Source organism: Oncorhynchus nerka, linkage group LG16 (assembly GCF_034236695.1).
Source record: "Oncorhynchus nerka isolate Pitt River linkage group LG16, Oner_Uvic_2.0, whole genome shotgun sequence".
Lineage (NCBI taxonomy): Eukaryota > Metazoa > Chordata > Actinopteri > Salmoniformes > Salmonidae > Oncorhynchus > Oncorhynchus nerka.
In genome coordinates, this window is record NC_088411.1 from 3,467,103 (window position 1) to 3,484,903 (window position 17,801).

Here is a 17,801-nt window from a genome sequence, read left to right on the forward strand (position 1 = left end):
CTTTAAGCAACTCAAGCACCTTGTGCGAACCCTGCGCAATTTCAGCACCGTGGACAGCGATCCGTAGTCTGTACTTTCTTTCAGTTTATTTTTGTTGTTGTTGACTGTTCTATGAGTGGCTGTCTGGCGGACAGATTAGATGTTTATTTTAGGGAGGGGGGGGGTGAACGACCTTGGGGGTCCAGAGAAACTGCTTTAAACCAGTGGTTCTAAACTTCTCAAACCAGAGGGCATGACTCACGACTCCCCCCTAGTTATAGGCCTATACTAATAGTTGCCTATAAAAAAAGTCCAGCAGCATAGAATTAAAAATGTGGCTTAATAACTGCTGTCAGACATATAAGGCCTAATTTATATTGGTGTGTTACTCTTAGAGCTTTATAGCTACTTTGCAATTGGGGAATGAAGTATTTTTATTTTCGTGCAGTTTTCGTGCATTACAGGAGTTGTGTGCAGAAGTGGAAAATGAATCTACATATTTTGTGAAAGATTAAATATTATCTGACAAACGCAATGATTCACAAATGTATGGAAAACACACTAGTATTCAGTACACAATGAGAATGAATGCGATGTGTGTGCTCCTCTCAGGAGACCAACTTGGCCTTAAATGGGTAGCATGAGTAGTGGTGACCCAATACTGTTATAATAAAGGGTCGAAATATATGGTGAAATCATCTTTGAGAACTGGCAGTTTGTCCCACATTTGCAGTTGTGGTCCAAGCAGGACTGGCTACTTTTCCAACTGTCCTCTAAGTGATGCAACCCAGCACACACGATGTGTCATGCACTTAGACAGAAGTAGGCCTTTATGTACGAATGCATTTCTTCTTTATTGGTTATTATATGCATGTATTTACCCTTATTGCGCGTTATTGATACAGTCAATTTGTCATAAACATTTGTTACACAACACTATGATCACCAGCTGGCCAATGACTATTGTTAAAAAGAATAGGGGTGTGGTTTTCATTGGATGCGCCTACTTGTATCTCATGGCGCGCGCATCACATAGCCTTGCCTATATAAACCTTCGGGATTTGGGAATAAAAACAAGACGCACAACAAGAACCAAGTGAAAACCTGGGAAGCAAGCCTGCCGCGCAGTGAGTAAAAGTGAGTTTTTGCTTTCTGAGACTATCAATGTAAGGCTGAGTTTGGGAGGTTTTGACTGTTGTGGTAGTTTTAGCAATTGGGTCGTTCTTGAATTGCAGTAGCATTTTGGGCAATGCATTTTAGAAGAGAAAAAATCTTAGCCTACATTTGAATAAATAAAATAATATCTATGTGAGTATCTTCCCATTGTAAATCAATTAATATGGCAGCTTGATGATATTTTACCATTATGATAACATTGTGCCACCAGTAAAGTGAAGTCAGAATTAGTGAGACAGAGTGATATACTACAAAGCAGTATCAATGAATTTGCCAGCTAATTTTGATAAACAACCAGAAATAACTTGATTTCCAGGTTCATTGAGAAAGCTAAACGTAGAGTTTGGGTTTTTGAGCCAGTTAGACCATGCCCATTTCAAGCTTATCTTTCAACATTTTTGAAAGTTATTTCAGAACAATTAGACAAGTTATCTGACTAACTCTCTGGTCCTGCTTTGTAATATATCCCACAGGTGTAGTGGGGCATTCTGTTTTAATGTCCTGCACTGTGGTCATTTTTCAACCCAATCACAACATATGCTATTGGTTTTCTGCTAAATGTGTACTGTGCACAAAACATCTGTTAATCAACATTAATGCAATTCCCTTTAGATATTCAAAAATACATGAAATATCCAATGCAGCCGTTTTTGTCTCAATATCGTATGATTTCTAACAATGAAGTACATTACTGTGATTGTTTTCAATTAAAATTGTCAAAAATTAACGTAAAATAGCTTAGCAAAGGGCAATTTCTCAAGCAAGAATATTGCTAAGACTGTGTGGGAGTGGTCTAAGTGGGGAGGGGAAAAGTGAAAATGAGCTGTAATTGGCAGAAAGGTTTGGAACTCTCTTTCTTATATTTTGCTTATCAACAAAACATCACAATAGCGTTTGATTCGGCTGCTGTGGGGCAAGGAGACCCCAGCTCCGCTAAAACTATTGACAAATCCATGCCGTTTTCAAGGGATTTGTAAATAGACATAACTACCTGGTTTTAATATCATCACCTCTTGAAGAGCATAGTCAGAACTAGCATTTCTGATTATTCCACATTTAGCTCTATCATCAGAGTTTTACAGCAATCAGCAAACATAATTTGATAATGTATTTTCAATTAAGTCAGGCTAGCCAGATCCATTTGGCTTGTAGCTAGATAGCTAAAGCAAACAATGTGTCTCTTAGCTTGCTTCATCAGAGATTAGGCTTTTGGAAAGTGCTTGACATCGTCCTGGTAAAGGTGTCAGTCGGACTACTGTCATCACCACTATAGATAATTCAATAAATAACATTTGGAGTAAGTTAAGGGGTATGAATACTTCCTGAAGGCATTGTAACAGTACCGTTACATTGGCGAATGCCCCTACTGCTGCTTGACAGGCAGACCCCACAAAGGATGGGGAAATGAGCCTTAAACCACTCATACTGGTCAGGTATAGTTCACTTTTATATCACTCAAATATGCAATTAATAGTGGCCAATATTGACAGAAATGACATTATCATGATCATGATTACATGATGTTTACTGATCATGAAAGGCATGCAGTTACTGGCTGTAGGCCTATAACTCTGATGATAGAGCTAAATGTGTGCAATTGTTTTGCATGGAATAATCTACACATTTTAGTTTTGACAATGCTCTTCAAGAGGGGATGATATTACAACCAAATAGTTAACACGTATTTAAAAAATCCCTTGATAACGGCACGCAGTTGTCAATGGTTTTACCCGAGCTGCAAGTCTGCTTGCCCCGCTGCAGGCAAATCGAATGCTCTGCACCCTATTGTGGCGTTTTATTGTTAACGACCTATTGGTCTATTAACTCATTTATTGCATGGTGATGTTACCACGGAAGTCTAAAACTCCATCGCACTAAAACAGGCAGAAATTTCAGGCGGCCTTTTCATACAGCTCTTACACTAAAAGGGCATCGTCTTAGTTTTCACAACATTATTCCAACCTCGTAGCGTGGAGATATACACTGAGTATACCATTAGGAACATCTTCCTAATATAGAGTTGCTCCTCCCCGTTTTGCTCTCAGAACAGCCTCAAATCATCGGCATGGACTCTACAAGGCGTCGAAAGCATTCCACAGGGATGCTGGCCCATGATGACTCCAATGCTTCCCACAGTTGTGTCAAGTTGTCTGGATGTCCATTGGGTGGTGGACCATTCTTGATACACACGGGAAACAGTTGCGCGTGAAAAACCCAGCAGCCCGGTGCGCCTGGCACCTACTACCATACCCGTTCAAATACACTTAAATCTTGTGTCTTGCCCATTCACCCTCTGAATAGCACACATACACAATCTCAATTGTCTCAAGACTTAAAAAATATATTTTTAACCTGTCTCCTCCCCTTTATTTAGACTGATTCAAGTGGATTGAACAAGTGACATCAATAAGTCATCATAGTTTTCAGCTGGATTCACCTGGTCAGTCTATGTCATGGAAAGCGCAGGTGTACTTAATGTTTAGTACACTCACTGTACATAAAACACAGAAAAATCAGTTGTTTGACTGCACTTGGCCTTTAAAATATGTTGTTGTAGCAGTTTATAACATCTCAAAATGTATTCTAGGCACTATATATCACATAAACAGCATAATATAACAATAATATGACATTGGAGGGAATGCGAGAAAAAATAACAAGGGCAGGAAAGAAAGGAAACAACGGACAATGGCATGTAAGAAAGTAAGGATAGAAAAGAGGTTACATTTATGAAAGTGGACAACATTTGAGGAATAATAGAGTTGCTTCAGGATCAAGTAAAGGCTGTGCGGACTCCAGAGTGCTTTAGTTAGAGTTTCATGGAGAGCTTGGAATGTCCCAACATCACTTTTGCAAGGGCATGGAGAGTGTGTTATCTATAAGCCCCTGCAAAGTGTTCTCTACTTCATCTGTGGGGCCGCAGGTAGCCTAGTGGTGAGAGCGTTGGGCCACTAACCTGAAAGGTTGCCGGATTGAATCCCCGAGATGACAAGGTAAAAATCTGTCATTTATGCCCCTGAACAAGGCAGTTAACCCACTGTTCCACTGTTCTTAATTAATAACCTCATAGTCCTCTAGGGGCGTTATTTCATTTTTGGATAAAAAGAGGTGCCCGTTTTAAGCACAATATTTTGTCACGAAAAGATGCTCGACTATGCATGGAATTGATAGCTTTGGAAAGAAAACACTCTGACGTTTCCAGAACTGCAAAGATTTTCACTGTGAGTGCCCCAGAACAAAACCTTCAGGCAAAACCAAGATGTTTCAGCAACCAGGAAATGAACAGGATTTCCGAAGGTACGTTTTCCATGATCTCCTTATATGGCTGTGAATGCGACAGGAATGAACGGACCCTTTCTATCGTTTCCCCAAGGTGTCTGCAGCATTGTGACGTATTTGTAGGCATATCATTGGAAGATTGACCATAAGAGACTACAATTGCCAAGTGCCCGCACGGTGTCCTGCGTGGAAATTGGTGCGCAAAACTCAGCTCCTGGTATTTTTCCATGCGAATCTGAGAACAAAGCAAGCTTCCAGGAACGGCATTTCAATGAAGAGATATATGACAAAACACCTTGAGGATTGATTCAAACAACGTTTGCCATGTTTCAGTCGATATTATGGAGTTAATTCGGAAAAAAGTTTGACGTGTAGGTGACTGAATTTTCGGTTAGTTTCGGTAGCCAAATGCATAGTAACAAAACGGAACGATGTGTCCTACACAAAGAATCTTTCAGGAAAAACTGGACATCTGCTATGTAACTGAGAGTCTCCTCATTGAAACATCTGAAGTTCTTCAAAGGTCAATTATTTTATTTTATTCCTTTGCTGGTTTTTGTGAATATGTTGCGTGCTAAATGCTAACGCTAAATGCTAAGCTAGCTATCAACACTCTTACACAAATGATTGATTTTCTCTGGTTCAAAAGCATATTTTGAAAATCTGAGATGACAGGATTGTTAAGAAAAGGATAAGCTTGAGAGCAGGCATATTTATTTCATTTCATTTGCGATTTTTAGAAATCGCCAACGTTGCGTTATGGTAATGAGCTTGAGGCTGTAGTCACGATCCCGCATGCGGGATGAGGCGTACTATGAGGTTTGACTTGCCTCGGTAAATAAAACATCTACTAAAGTGTCCCACTACAACTGAAAGACACACTTTAGCAAAAGTATGGGTCTGATGTTGTTTTAGAGATTGTAGCATCCACCAAATAATAAACTATCAACTTGTTTCATCATAAACATGTAGATACAACCTTCATTCATTGAAATAAACATTAGTTGAGTAGGGTATGCTGATTTCGATTTTATACATAGTGATTCACCAAAAAGTGTCCCACTAATGCTGACTTCACCCTAGGAGTAGTAACACCAATGATGATAACACCCATGACACATTTTTGATAATTGAGGATTTTCTTAAATGGAGGCAACAAATGCCCAAATATAAATGTAATGAATTAACCCTTTAACCCTTAGTAACATTTAGACACACCACATGATCAATGGAATCCTACAATTTAGGACATACTAAAAGGCTGTGATTAGTTAATCATTTGTATTAATAAAGACCACTCCCCAAAAACAGTTTGCCACTGGAGGGAATGCTCAAGGTCCTTGGTATATCCTTTGTAATGAGTACTTTTCAAAGTGTTAACACCAATGACATAATACTTAGGGACACATCATAAACACTTCAATGTAAACAAAAACATGCATGTGTAACTGTTTGTCATTTGAAAGTGTTTTTCGTGGTTGCAAAGGCAAGGGACGCAACGACCAATTGCAGTAGCAAGTCCGAATGTTAGAGTACAAAAGCGATCCTTCATTATCATTACTTAACATTTCCAGACTGTTACCTATCACTGTAAAATCAATAGGTTGAAGACCAATTTATTTATTTCGTAAACAACTTTGGCACACATTTCGGCACCATAGACCGAGCACCTGCTAACGCGTCTCTAATGAATCCTCCATTCAAAAATACCAAATCTTACTCATCAAAAGCTTTACCTTAAACAAAACTATGTCCAGTAGTTTTCAGGGAAATGTTTGACTACATTCTTTATTTACAGATGGCCAACATACTGAGACCCTGGTTGATCCTCGTAGCCCTCCTCGTGTGCGTGCTGGTTAGTCTGGGCACCTTCGCAGATGCCTACCCGCCCAAGCCTGTGAGCCCCGACAACAACGCGCCTCCGGAGGAATGGGCCAGATACAACACGGCGCTGCGACACTACATAAACCTCATTACTAGACAGAGGTGAGTGAGTCAGCACTCTAACAAAGCAAACATTTCAGCCTATTGGGTTTTCAGGAAGCGTAAAGCTCCTACTAACAACCAATAGATTGATTACATGTTCCTTCATTCAATTTGAATACAAAAAAAATCACACAAAAAAATGCCCCTCACTGGGGGGCTAATAATGAACAGGAAGGCCCACACACTGTTTATGCTCCAAATTCACAACTTTATTGACAACGTTTAGATTGAAACGGATCTTCCTCAGGTCAAACAGGTTGAGGGCTCACATCCCAAAATATATCATTCACTTTTGTGCATAGTCAATTATGGTCAAAGAATTATATACAAATTGGTCCAAATTAAAACCTAGGCAACAGTAAAAAAAGATGATATTGGAAACTGCTGGAATACATGCCCATATGATCATTCGTAGAGCACCGAGACATGATTGTGTCGAGGCACAGATCTAGGGAGAGGTACCAAAAAAATTATGCAGTATTGAAGGTCCCTAAGAACACATCATTCTTAAATGGAAGAAATTTGGAACCACCAAGACTCTTCCTAGAGCTGGCCGCCCGGCCAAACTGAGCAATAAGGGGAGAAGGGCCTTGGTCAGGGCAGTGACCAAGGACCTGATGGTCACTCTGACAGAGCTCCAGAGTTCCTCTGTGGAGATGGGAGAACCTTCCAGAAGGGCAACCATCTCTGCAACACTCCACTAATCAGGCCTTTATGGTAGAGTGGCCAGACGGAAGCCCCTCCTCAGTAAAAGGCACATGACAGCCCGCTTGGAGTTTGCCAAAAGTCACCTAAAGATTCTCAGACCATGAGAAACAAGATTTTGTGGTCTGTTGAAACCAAGATTGAACTCTTTTGCCTGAATGCCAGGTCACTTCTGGAGGAAACCTGGCACCATCCCTATGGTGAAGCGTGGTGGTAGCAGCATCATGCTGTGGGGATGTTTTTCAGCAGCAGGGACTGGGAGACTAGTCAGGATCGAGAGAAAGATGAACAAAGCGAAGTACAGAGAGATCCTTGACGAAAACCTGCTCCAAAGTACTCAAATCAAATCAAATTGTATTTGTCACATACACGTGTTTAGCAGATGTTATTGCGGGTGTAGCAAAATGCTTGTGTTTCTAGCTCTAACAGTGCAGTAATATCTAACAAGTAATATCTAATAACAAAACACACAAATCTAAAGTAAAGGAATTGATTTAAGAATATATCAATATTTGGGAGAGCAATGTCAGAGTGGCATATACTAAGATACAGTAGAATAGGATAGAATACAATACATACATATGAGAAGCAAAATATATAAACATTATTAAAGTGGCCAATGATTTCAAGTCTCTAATGTGCTAGTGATGGCGATTTAACAGTCAGATGGCTTTTAGATAGAAGCTGTTTTTCAGTTTCTCGGTCTCAGCTTTGATGCACCTGTACTGACCTTGCCTGGATGGTAATGGGGTGAACAGGCAGTTTCTCGGGTGGTTGTTGGTCTTGATTATATATTTGGCCTTCCTGTGACATCGTTTGCTGTAGGTGTCCTGGAGGACAGGTAGTTTGCACCCGGTGATGCTTGGGGCTCTGGAGAGACCTGCTGTACCAGGCGGTGGTACAGCCCGACAGGATACTCTCAATTTGGCATCTGTAAAAGTTTGTGAGGGTTTTAGGTGCCAAGCCAAATGTCTTCAGCCTCCTGAGGTTGAAGAGGCACTGTTGCGCCTTCTTCACCACACTCTCTCTGTGGGTAGACCATTTCAGTTTGTCAGTGATGTGTACGCCGAGGAACTTAAAGCTTTCCACCTTCTCCACTGCGGTCCCATCTATGTGGATAGGGGAGTGCTCCCTCTGCTGTTTCCTGAAGTCCACGATCAGCTCCTTTGTTTTGTTTACTCTGGGTGAGAGGTTATTTTCCTGGCACCACACTCCCAGGGCCCTCACCTCCTCCCTGTAGGCTGTCTCGTCGGTAATCAGGCCTACTACTGTTGTGTCGTCTGCAAACTTGATGATTGAGTTGGAGGTGTGCATGGACACTCAGTCATGGGTGAACAGTGAGTACAGGAGGGGGCTGAGCACTCATTCTTGTGGGATCCCAGTGTTGAGGATCAACGAAGTGGAGGTGTTTTTTCCTGCCTTCACCACCAGGGATATCTGCCCGTCTGGAAGTCCAGGACCCAGTTGCACAGGGTGGGGTTCAGACCCGGGGCCTCAAGCTTAATGATGCGCTTGGAGGGTACTATGTGTTAAATGCTGAGCTATAGTCAGTTAACCTCTCTGGGATATGTCCCACCTGGCCAAAAGCCAGGGGAAATGCAGGGCGCCAAATTCAAATAAATTACTATAAAAATCTAACTTTCATGAAATCACACATGCAAGATAACAAATTAAATCTAGACTTGTTGTGAATCCAGCCAACATGTCAGATTTCAAAAAGGCTTTTAGGCGAAAGCAAACAATGCTATTATCTGAGGATAGCACCATAGTAAACAAAGAGAGAAAAGCATATTTCAACCCTGCAGGCGTGACACAAAACACACATATAATTCATGCCTTACCTTTGAGGAGCTTCTTTTGTTGGCATTCCAATATGTCCCATAAACGTCACAAATCGTCCTTTTGTTCGATTAAATTCGTCAATATATATCCAAAATGTCAATATATTTGGAGCGTTTGATCCAGAAAAACACCGGTTCCATTTACATTTACATTTAAGTCATTTAGCAGACGCTCTTATCCAGAGCGACTTACAAATTGCGTAACGTGACTACAAAATATCTCAAAAGTTTACCTGTAAACTTTGCCTAAACATTTCAAACTACTTTTGTAATACTACGTTAGGTATTTTTTTACGTAAATAATCGATCAAATTGAAAACGGGATGATCTGTGTTCAATACAGGAGGAAAACAAACTGTAGCTAGCTTTCTGGTAACGTGCCTCTATCTAACAGTACACTACAAGTGACCCTCGTTCTGAACAGTGCTACATCTTCATTACACAAAGGAATAACCTCAATCAATTTCTAAAGACTGGTGACATCCAGTGGAAGTAGGAACAACAAGAAGGTCCCTTAGAAATCTGGATTCCCAATGAAAATCCATTGAAAAGAGAGTGACACCCTCAAAAAAAGTCTGAATGGTTTGTCCTCTGGGTTTCGCCTGCTAAATAAGTTCTGTTATACTCACAGACATGATTGAAACAGTTTTAAAAACTTCAGAGTGTTTTCTATCAAAATCTACTAATAATATGCATATCTTATCTTCTGGGGATGAGTAGCAGGCAGTTGAATTTGGGCATGCATTTCATCCGGACGTGAAAATACTGCCCCCTGTCACCAAGAAGTTAACAGCATTCTTACATAGGTATTCCTCTTGTCCAGATGGGATAGGGCAGTGTGCAGTACGATGGTGATTGCATCGTCTGTGGATCTATTGGTGCGGTAAGCAAATTGAAGTGGGTCTAGGGTGTCAGGTAAGGTAGAGGTGATATGATCCTTAACTAGTCCCTCAAAGCACTTCATGATGACAGAAGTGAGTGCTACGGGGCGATAGTCATTTTGTTCAGTCCCCTTTGATTTTTTGGGTACAGGAACAATGGTGGACATCTTGAAGCATGGGGACAGCAGACTGGGATATGGAGAGATTGAATATGTCCATAAACACTCCAGCCAGCTCAGACTGGGGCGAAGGTTCACCTTCCAACAGGACAACGACCCTAAGCACACAGCCAAGACAACGCATGAGTTGTCTAGAATGTCTCTGAAGTCTCTGAATGTCCTTGAGTGGCCCAGCCAGAGCCCAGCGTTAAACCTGATCGAACATCTCTGGAGAAACCTGAAAATAGCTGTGCAGCAACACTCCCTGTCCAACCTGACAGAGCTTGAGAGGATCTGCAGAGAAGAATGGGAGAAATTCCCCAGATACAGGTGTGCCAAGCTTGTAGTGTCATACCCAAGAAGACTCAAGGCAGTAATTGCTGCCAAAGGTGCTTCAACAAAGAACTGTACTTATGTAAATGTCATATTTATCTAACAAAATGTGGAAAAAGTTAATGGGGTCTGAATACTTTCCGAAGGCACTTTATAATCCTTTATGAACAGAAAGGTGTAATGGGTTCGCACTCAAAAAGATGTTGCATAAAGCGTACTTAAATGATTTTAATTGCATCAGGGATAGTTTGCACAGAGGTTTCGGCATTACAGCCTTCTTCCGTGTGTAGGTACAATTTGATTTGAATTCAAAACAGCATTTGTAGAGAACAACCGATGAGCAGTAGGTGCTTCTAATCAGGGTTGCCAGTCATCTGTCAATCAGGCATGTGGCTTGTCTGCTCTACCTATATACAAACGAGTCACAAAGAAATACAAAATTATAGGGTATGGGAGCGGGCACGAAGGGCAAGTCACGAATCAACTGCCCCAGGTGTCCTCTCACCTGAATACATGATATCAGTTCATGAGATAGCACACCACAAAGGACACCAGGCACAGCTGTCCATAAATATGTGGTGCCAACTCATAAACAATATGCATAATCTGATATGGAACTTTTTGTATATCTGAATTTGTGGGTTTTACTCTTTTGATTATAATCGTTTATGACCACATGTACCTCTGTGATTCATTATGATTCTTTACAAATGTTATTTATTAGCCCAGCACCTAAGTTTTCAAAGATGTGCGCATGACAACAACATTTTCTATAGAGGATATTTGAACTAAGCCTGAGGATAATGATGTCTTGGCTCTCCGACCAGCCTGTTGTTCTGAACACTGTGATAACATAACTTCATTCCAGTTTTGGAAAGCCACATATGCAGCAGAGAGATTAGTATATGGAGATTGCAGAGTGTAGTTATTAAAAATAATGATGGTATGGAAAGGAACGGAAAGGAGCCTGGTTTTGCTCCATCACTGACCTACCTTGCGTTCAGCGATAGAGACCTATAATGGCTCCACTGAGACCTTGGTCTGTGTAATGGAGATGTGCTATTACCGGCAAATGTACCTGATCTGTCTGGTCTGGTCTGGCTTCATTATACTGATCTATAATGAGTTGCTATCTTTATTCCCCCAACCTGGGTTGTAAGGGCAAGACTGCTGTAGGCAATGATGCGCTGCTGTACAGTGCATGTGTGATCTCCAATGACTGGTGTGTTGGATAGAAAACACGTAGGCATTAACTTAAGTGCATGTCCTGTCTCTGTGTCTTGGGGCAAGAGGAAAGCTCAACAGGAATTGCCCCTGTCTCTCAGTACAGCTGTGAAAACTATTGGTCACTAAATCCGGAAAAATGACCGACCATGTCAAAACTGTTAGTCAGTAAATCCATCTAGAAGTACCACGTAAAAACGATTGGCTGGTATGCCCTCACCCGTCTGAATGGTCAATGTGAATGCCCTCACCCGCTATATACTTATAGCTGATTGGTTTGGGTTCTGCCCAGTACAGTGCTGTACTCTTAATAGTCACCGCCACACACACACAAACAGCTGGATATTTATATGATTTTAGTCATCCGAATGACTTGGAATCTTATTGTTGTGGTTCTACAAGACAAAGATATAACACATACTAAACAGTATTAAGAATGAAGAGTTATTTAACTATCAGCATCAATATAAACATAAACATTCACCTCTTGTAGAGAGAGAGAGAAACCAAGTACTTGGTTTGACAAAGTGTCAAGATTTATGGCACCCTCTCTCCAGAATCTGCCAGGCTGAGGCCTCATCAGAGCTGCCCTGGTACCACAGGGTCGTAATGCGCAAGCTCCAAGAGCTGCCTGGGATGTCTCTAGAAGCTCGCCAATGGCAGAAAAAAACACCTTTTAATAAAGGGCACTATGGAAAACGCTGTGGTAGCGTGTGCATGCAAAAGACGATGTTTAACAGTACAACAAATAAACCACTTCTGCAGAAGTACTTTTGCAACCAATGCAATAACAATTATGGCAGTACGGAATAATGCTGCATACAATCAGTGGAGATTTTAGCATGTAAATCTTGGTGGGGCAAATCCACATTTTTTTGTGGGGAGGATGCATGCCAGTAAAGCTACTACACAACACAACACTAAACAATACATTAATTGCACTATAATGGTGACAAACTGTGCCCACAAACTGTTAGGGCCTACATAAAGCTGTACCAACAGCAGTCCCAACACCTTACCACTGCTATAGCTGGCTATCAGCAAAGCCTAGTCTGGCAGCGAAACAATTCATTCAGCCTCATTTACTGCCTTTTAAAAAACAGAGCTGATATGGCTGACTTGCTTAAACAAATATGCTTTCTACTGACAATTGAGATGTAGAAACTGTAGCATAAGGGGACGACAAGCGGATAAGAGGCAACCCGTAATTTCAATTAAGACATTAATGAGCGAGCTAGGATGGACATAGTCAATGTAACTATTTGTTCAGCACTTTTGAAATGTACAGTGACAGAATTCAGAACATGGGCTGTTCTTACAGTGTTCTCTCTGTACACCAAGTCAGAACTGTTGGATAAATAAAGGGGGCATATAAGCAGACAATGAAAGCTCTTACAATATTCAATGATTACATTTCTCTAAAACAGACTATTTGCTACATGTACACCACCAAATCAGAACAGTAGGCAATATTAAGAGGGGAAAATAGACCAACTTATTAGGGTGAGTCCCATTAGCTACTAACAGCTACTAACAACACAACATACACTTTGTATTTTTTTCTTAGCTACAGTATACATATCTTCCTTGCATATTACGTCATTTATGCAGCAGCATACATGACATTTTTCGACTCAACTTGTTGTTCTATGCTCACTTGAACAGGAAGGTGGTGCAGCGGTCCTTCTTGTGGGCAAATTTTGTCATCAAAGTCTGGCATTCTCTGGATTTATGGTGCTTTCAAGACAACTGGGAATTCTGGAGAAAGAAAAACAAGATTGAATCATGATGATTTCAGTGATCTTCAGGTTGTAGCTCTAGAAACAGGCCTAAATTCCATACGTACAATTCCGAGTTGGATGACCGTTCAAAACGTATTTTCACAGTCGGTGCTCGTTTTTACCTGAGTTCCCATTTATCCTGAAATCACTGAAGTCAAATTATTTCCCATTTCTGAGTTAACAGTTGTTTTGAGCGTGGCAAAAATCATGCTGGATTGACAGCATGGCCAGTGTTGAATGTTTATCATTTTAAGCTTGGGAAAGAGAACCTTAAATGAGAATTGGGACCACACACCCACTCCACTGAATAGCAGGCTAGTGATGGCTTTGAAATGCTTGCATTAAGCCACTGATTCCTTCCAAACCAGTCATTGTTGAATTTGCGATTTCCAACCTGTTGTGTAATGTTTATGTACAATGGCCAATGAGCACCAATACGTTTTATCTATAATTTCTTATCATTATTTCTCTTCATATGCCAGTATATTGTTGACTTGATTAATGTAGATGACTGCAGGCTAAGATTTTGAAATTATAAGGTTGACATGATTAGTCCAATCAAAGTTACTGTAGATATAACGTGATTTGACGTAATTTTATCTGTGGCCAATGACCTTGAGCCGTCTTGGATGGGCACTTCTAATGTAACTCTATGGCATCACCCAAGGGGCTTGAATTTTCCAGCTCTACCGTTAGATTTGGCAGTGATGTAGTGTCCCCACGAGTGAAAGATCACTGAGCCAATCACGGCGCAACTAGAGAACCCTTACGCTCTGTATTTTCCGCTGGCTGCCCCTCCACCACAGAAAGCACTGAGCTTGACTGAAACACCTGCACTTTGGACCTGCCTTACTCAACAAAACAAAAAAGAGACCATGTTTGTAATGTAGGCTTTATTAACTCAACCATTTTTATTTTTTTATTTACATTGCAAACTGATATGTGACACGTATTAATGCCAAAATAACATGCAAAACAGGTCACCACTGCATATGATAAACAATACACAAAGCAGCATTGGCAACTGTAACTTTAAAGAATACTAATAACATTAACAAAATACTAACAGTAGAACATATGGCTGAATCTTATCAAAACCTCCAGTAAAACCCCCCTGCAACTTACATTTCTATGCACACACACAACTGACATTTTTGTCACTGTCGACAATAAAAAGTCCTCAGAAACATGCGTCAACAGTATATATCAACAGTGGTATATATATATATATATATGTGCGTGTGTGTGTGTGTGTGTCCATGCATGCATGTGGAGTCTCCATCTGTGTGTGCATACGAGTGACTGCTTGTGCATCTGTGCGTATGTATCTGTGCAGGTACGTCTGTTGCTCAGAGAGAGATTTCATGTAGGCGTATAGAGTCTCCTATTAAACGTCTAAAAACTGCAGGGTCTATCATTAAAAGGGCTGGAGCTGTCAATGCACTGCAAGGGCTGTGTGCCATGCAGTTCAGCCCCTCTGTTCTCACACAAAGGGAGAATCACTCCACAATGGCCAGGCATTGATTTCAGTAAAGATATTTTAAAAGACTTGGCGCTGCCTGTGGAGCTGAGGATTGCTAGCCTTACTGAGCATTGGACATTGGAAATCTCTCCTCGTTTGGAGCTATGAGATCTTGCCTCTGGAAATGAAAAGGGCATTGGTGATTAGTGAGTACACCGAGTAGGGTATAAGCACTTAGAATGTCTCATTTCTTGACACTTTTACTCTTTCTCAATGAATCTTTCCTCGATTCCTAGCATCCTCTCTCCTCGCCTTCTTCTCAAAACGTATGTGAGAGGGAGGTCCGAAGGAAAGGATCTTGGATCTTCTCCTCCAATACGGTTGAGAAGAAGGTGAGGAGATAGGACACAAGGGATCTCGGATATATGAATTGAGGTATTGGAATTCATGGTGATATAAATTATGAGATAGGCAGGCTACTCATGGCCACAAGGGGACATGACATGATCATAGGACCCCTGTCAGCACACTCCAGCAAGTAATGTATATCTCTTGGTGACATACAGCAACAGTAATGGCCTCTCTGTGTACACTAGGTATGGGAAGAGGTCTTCCCCTGAGTCAGCTATGGCGTGGTTGCTGTTTGGAGACGAGTCAGAAGGCGACTTAACAACACGGTGAGAGGATGAAGAGATTGGGGGGACATGGTTATTCAAAATAACTGCGTCTCCGATGTGTTCCAATATACTCATACATTGAATATATCAACATGACCCACAGGGTTGGGGTCAATTCCAATTTCATTTGAAATTCCAATTCATTTCTTGAATTCACTCATGACGTGGAGAATTTACATTGAATTAAATTCGAAATTCAACAATCTTCAAGTTTTGGAATTGTAATCAAGTGGAATTAGACTGTTTGGACTGTTTGAATTGGAGTTGAATTGGAATTGGAAAAACATTTAATCTTTGGAATTTAATTGGAAATCATAATTTGTGCATTACCCTGGCAGTGAAATTAATGCACTTAGCATAAAACATTGACAGCAGGATTTGTTTTAAATCAGGGATCGGCAACTTTGATTGCGGTGGGGGCCTCAAAAAATCTGAACTCATAAGGAGACGCAGTGGTTCATGGGTCTGTCACGCCTGCTCCCACTCTTCCCCCCTGGCGCTCCCGGGTGACAGGCTCCCCAGCATTACGCACTCCTGCCACCATCATTACGCACACCTGCCTTCCCTCGTCACGCGCATCAGCGATTATTGGACTCACCTGTTCTCAATCACCTCTGTCATTACCTCCCCTATATCTGTCTGTTCCCCTGTTCTGTTCCCCGCTTCAGCATTGATTGTCAATCGTCGTTGTTTTGCTAACGCTGTTCCTGTCTTGTTTCATGTCTGTTCCTTATTAAATGTTGACTCCCCGTACCTGCTTCTTATCTCCGGCGTCGGTCCCTACAGGGTCTGCATACCCACATCTTTACCCACACATGCAGTCAAAGCCAGCCCTAGCCTAGTTTATGGCCCCTAAACTACATTTTGTTGGAACTCCTCTGGAATTCTACACATTTTGCCATAGGGTGGAGACATTTTTTATGTATGACATCTGAGTGAGAGTGTCTAACAAAATCAATCAATGGGGTTCCCCCAGTCGGTAATTCGACCATGATCACTACACGTTTAGATGGCTGGCCACTAGACTAGCTTACCAATCTAAAATATGTTAGCTGACATGGGCTAATTGAGTGACTGATATAAAATATATATATATATTTTTTACCTTAACTGACTTGCCTAGTTAAATTAAGTACAAATTCTTATTTTCAATGACGGCCTAGGAACAGTGGGTTAACTGCCTGTTCAGGGGCAGAACGACAGATTTGTGTGCATCTGTTTGATGCACAACCAAATGTCAAAATTGCACCTGGTACCTGTGTATTGTACTATTTTCACTCCCAAGAGTAAGTTGAGACACCCGCCAGTTTCCCGTCCTTGTTTTAAATGATTTAAACTTGTATTTCTACATTTCCAGTATAACTGTCTGAAAAGTGACTATCCTGAAAGCCTACGGGAATTGAATTAGAATTTGTGGGGATAATATTGAATTGGGAATTGACTTATTGGAATCTACCTAACATTGGAATTGAGAGGAATTGAATTATCTCTGAATTCAATGACTGATCTAGAATTTGAATTAAATTGAATTTACGGGGAGAGGTCATTTAATTAGAATTGAATTTGTGGAATTAACCCAATCCATTCTGAAATTCCAAAAAGTAGTGCCAACAATGAATAGCAATATCGAAGTTTGATCACTGTAGTTTAGTGAGTTTGAGGTACTGACTTTTTGTGTATTTTTCTTTCAGTTCAGATGGCAGTGATCTATGGTAAATATCGTACTTCTGGTGTGCTGCTCTGCTGTTCCACTTAAATGGTGGGCCTGACAACAACTCAAACAGGCTGCTCAACTGGAAGCCATCACTGGACTGTGCGGCCCACTACTTCTGTCCGACACGCATCTCTCATCCTGTAAATAATGTGTTATTAAATAATGAATAATAAAGAAATGAATGTGTAATAATACATCTGGTTGCAGTTAGTTTTAGTTGACCTTTCGGGTTCACAAGCCATGATTGGAAATAAATGATCCTAGACCACAAGCAATTCAGGCCTGTTGTTATAAGAGTATCATCTTCTAACAGTATATGTTACATATTCATACCAATAGGTGACAGTATATTACAAGAGAATTCAGTTACTCTAACAATTTTCTATCTCTGCCTTATTTGCCATTTGAGTTTTGTGACAATTTATGCATTAGACAACATAGTCTACTGACCATGCTGCAGGACATGCATAGCCTACGTTGACCATAATTACTCACAATATTATAAAAAAAGAGTCGGGATGTATTGAAGTATAAGTATTTTAATACCGTTATCCTAGGGTGAAGATGAAACTCATAATTCTGAAACTTTTGGACACAGTATTAGT

General features: G+C 40.8%; 1 protein-coding gene across 2 annotated transcripts; it reads left to right on the forward strand.

Moving 5' to 3' along the window:
- Positions 1-1,031: 1,031 nt before the first annotated feature.
- On the forward strand, positions 1,032-17,450 carry LOC115144526 (peptide Y-like). Of its 2 annotated transcripts, none has more exons than XM_029685575.2 (4): positions 1,032-1,116; positions 6,233-6,420; positions 15,402-15,482; positions 17,174-17,447. In XM_029685575.2, the coding sequence occupies exons 2-4, from the start codon at positions 6,233-6,235 to the stop codon at positions 17,196-17,198; spliced, it is 294 nt and encodes a 97-aa protein (XP_029541435.1). In that variant the 5' UTR covers positions 1,032-1,116; the 3' UTR covers positions 17,199-17,447. The 2 variants fall into 2 exon arrangements, with proteins under 2 accessions (XP_029541435.1, XP_029541436.1); XM_029685576.2 differs by having other exon boundaries at positions 1,060-1,106; positions 17,174-17,450.
- Positions 17,451-17,801: the final 351 nt, after the last annotated feature.

Excerpts from the sequence above, each read along its gene's own strand:
- LOC115144526 (XM_029685575.2), top strand. The coding sequence starts at position 6,233 with ATGGCCAACATACTGAGACCCTGGTTGATCCTCGTAGCCCTCCTCGTG. Across the intron at positions 6,421-15,401 it reads AACCTCATTACTAGACAGAG|GTATGGGAAGAGGTCTTCCC; the intron begins GTGAGTGAGTCA and ends TGTGTACACTAG. Across the intron at positions 15,483-17,173 it reads GAAGGCGACTTAACAACACG|TTCAGATGGCAGTGATCTAT; the intron begins GTGAGAGGATGA and ends TTTTTCTTTCAG.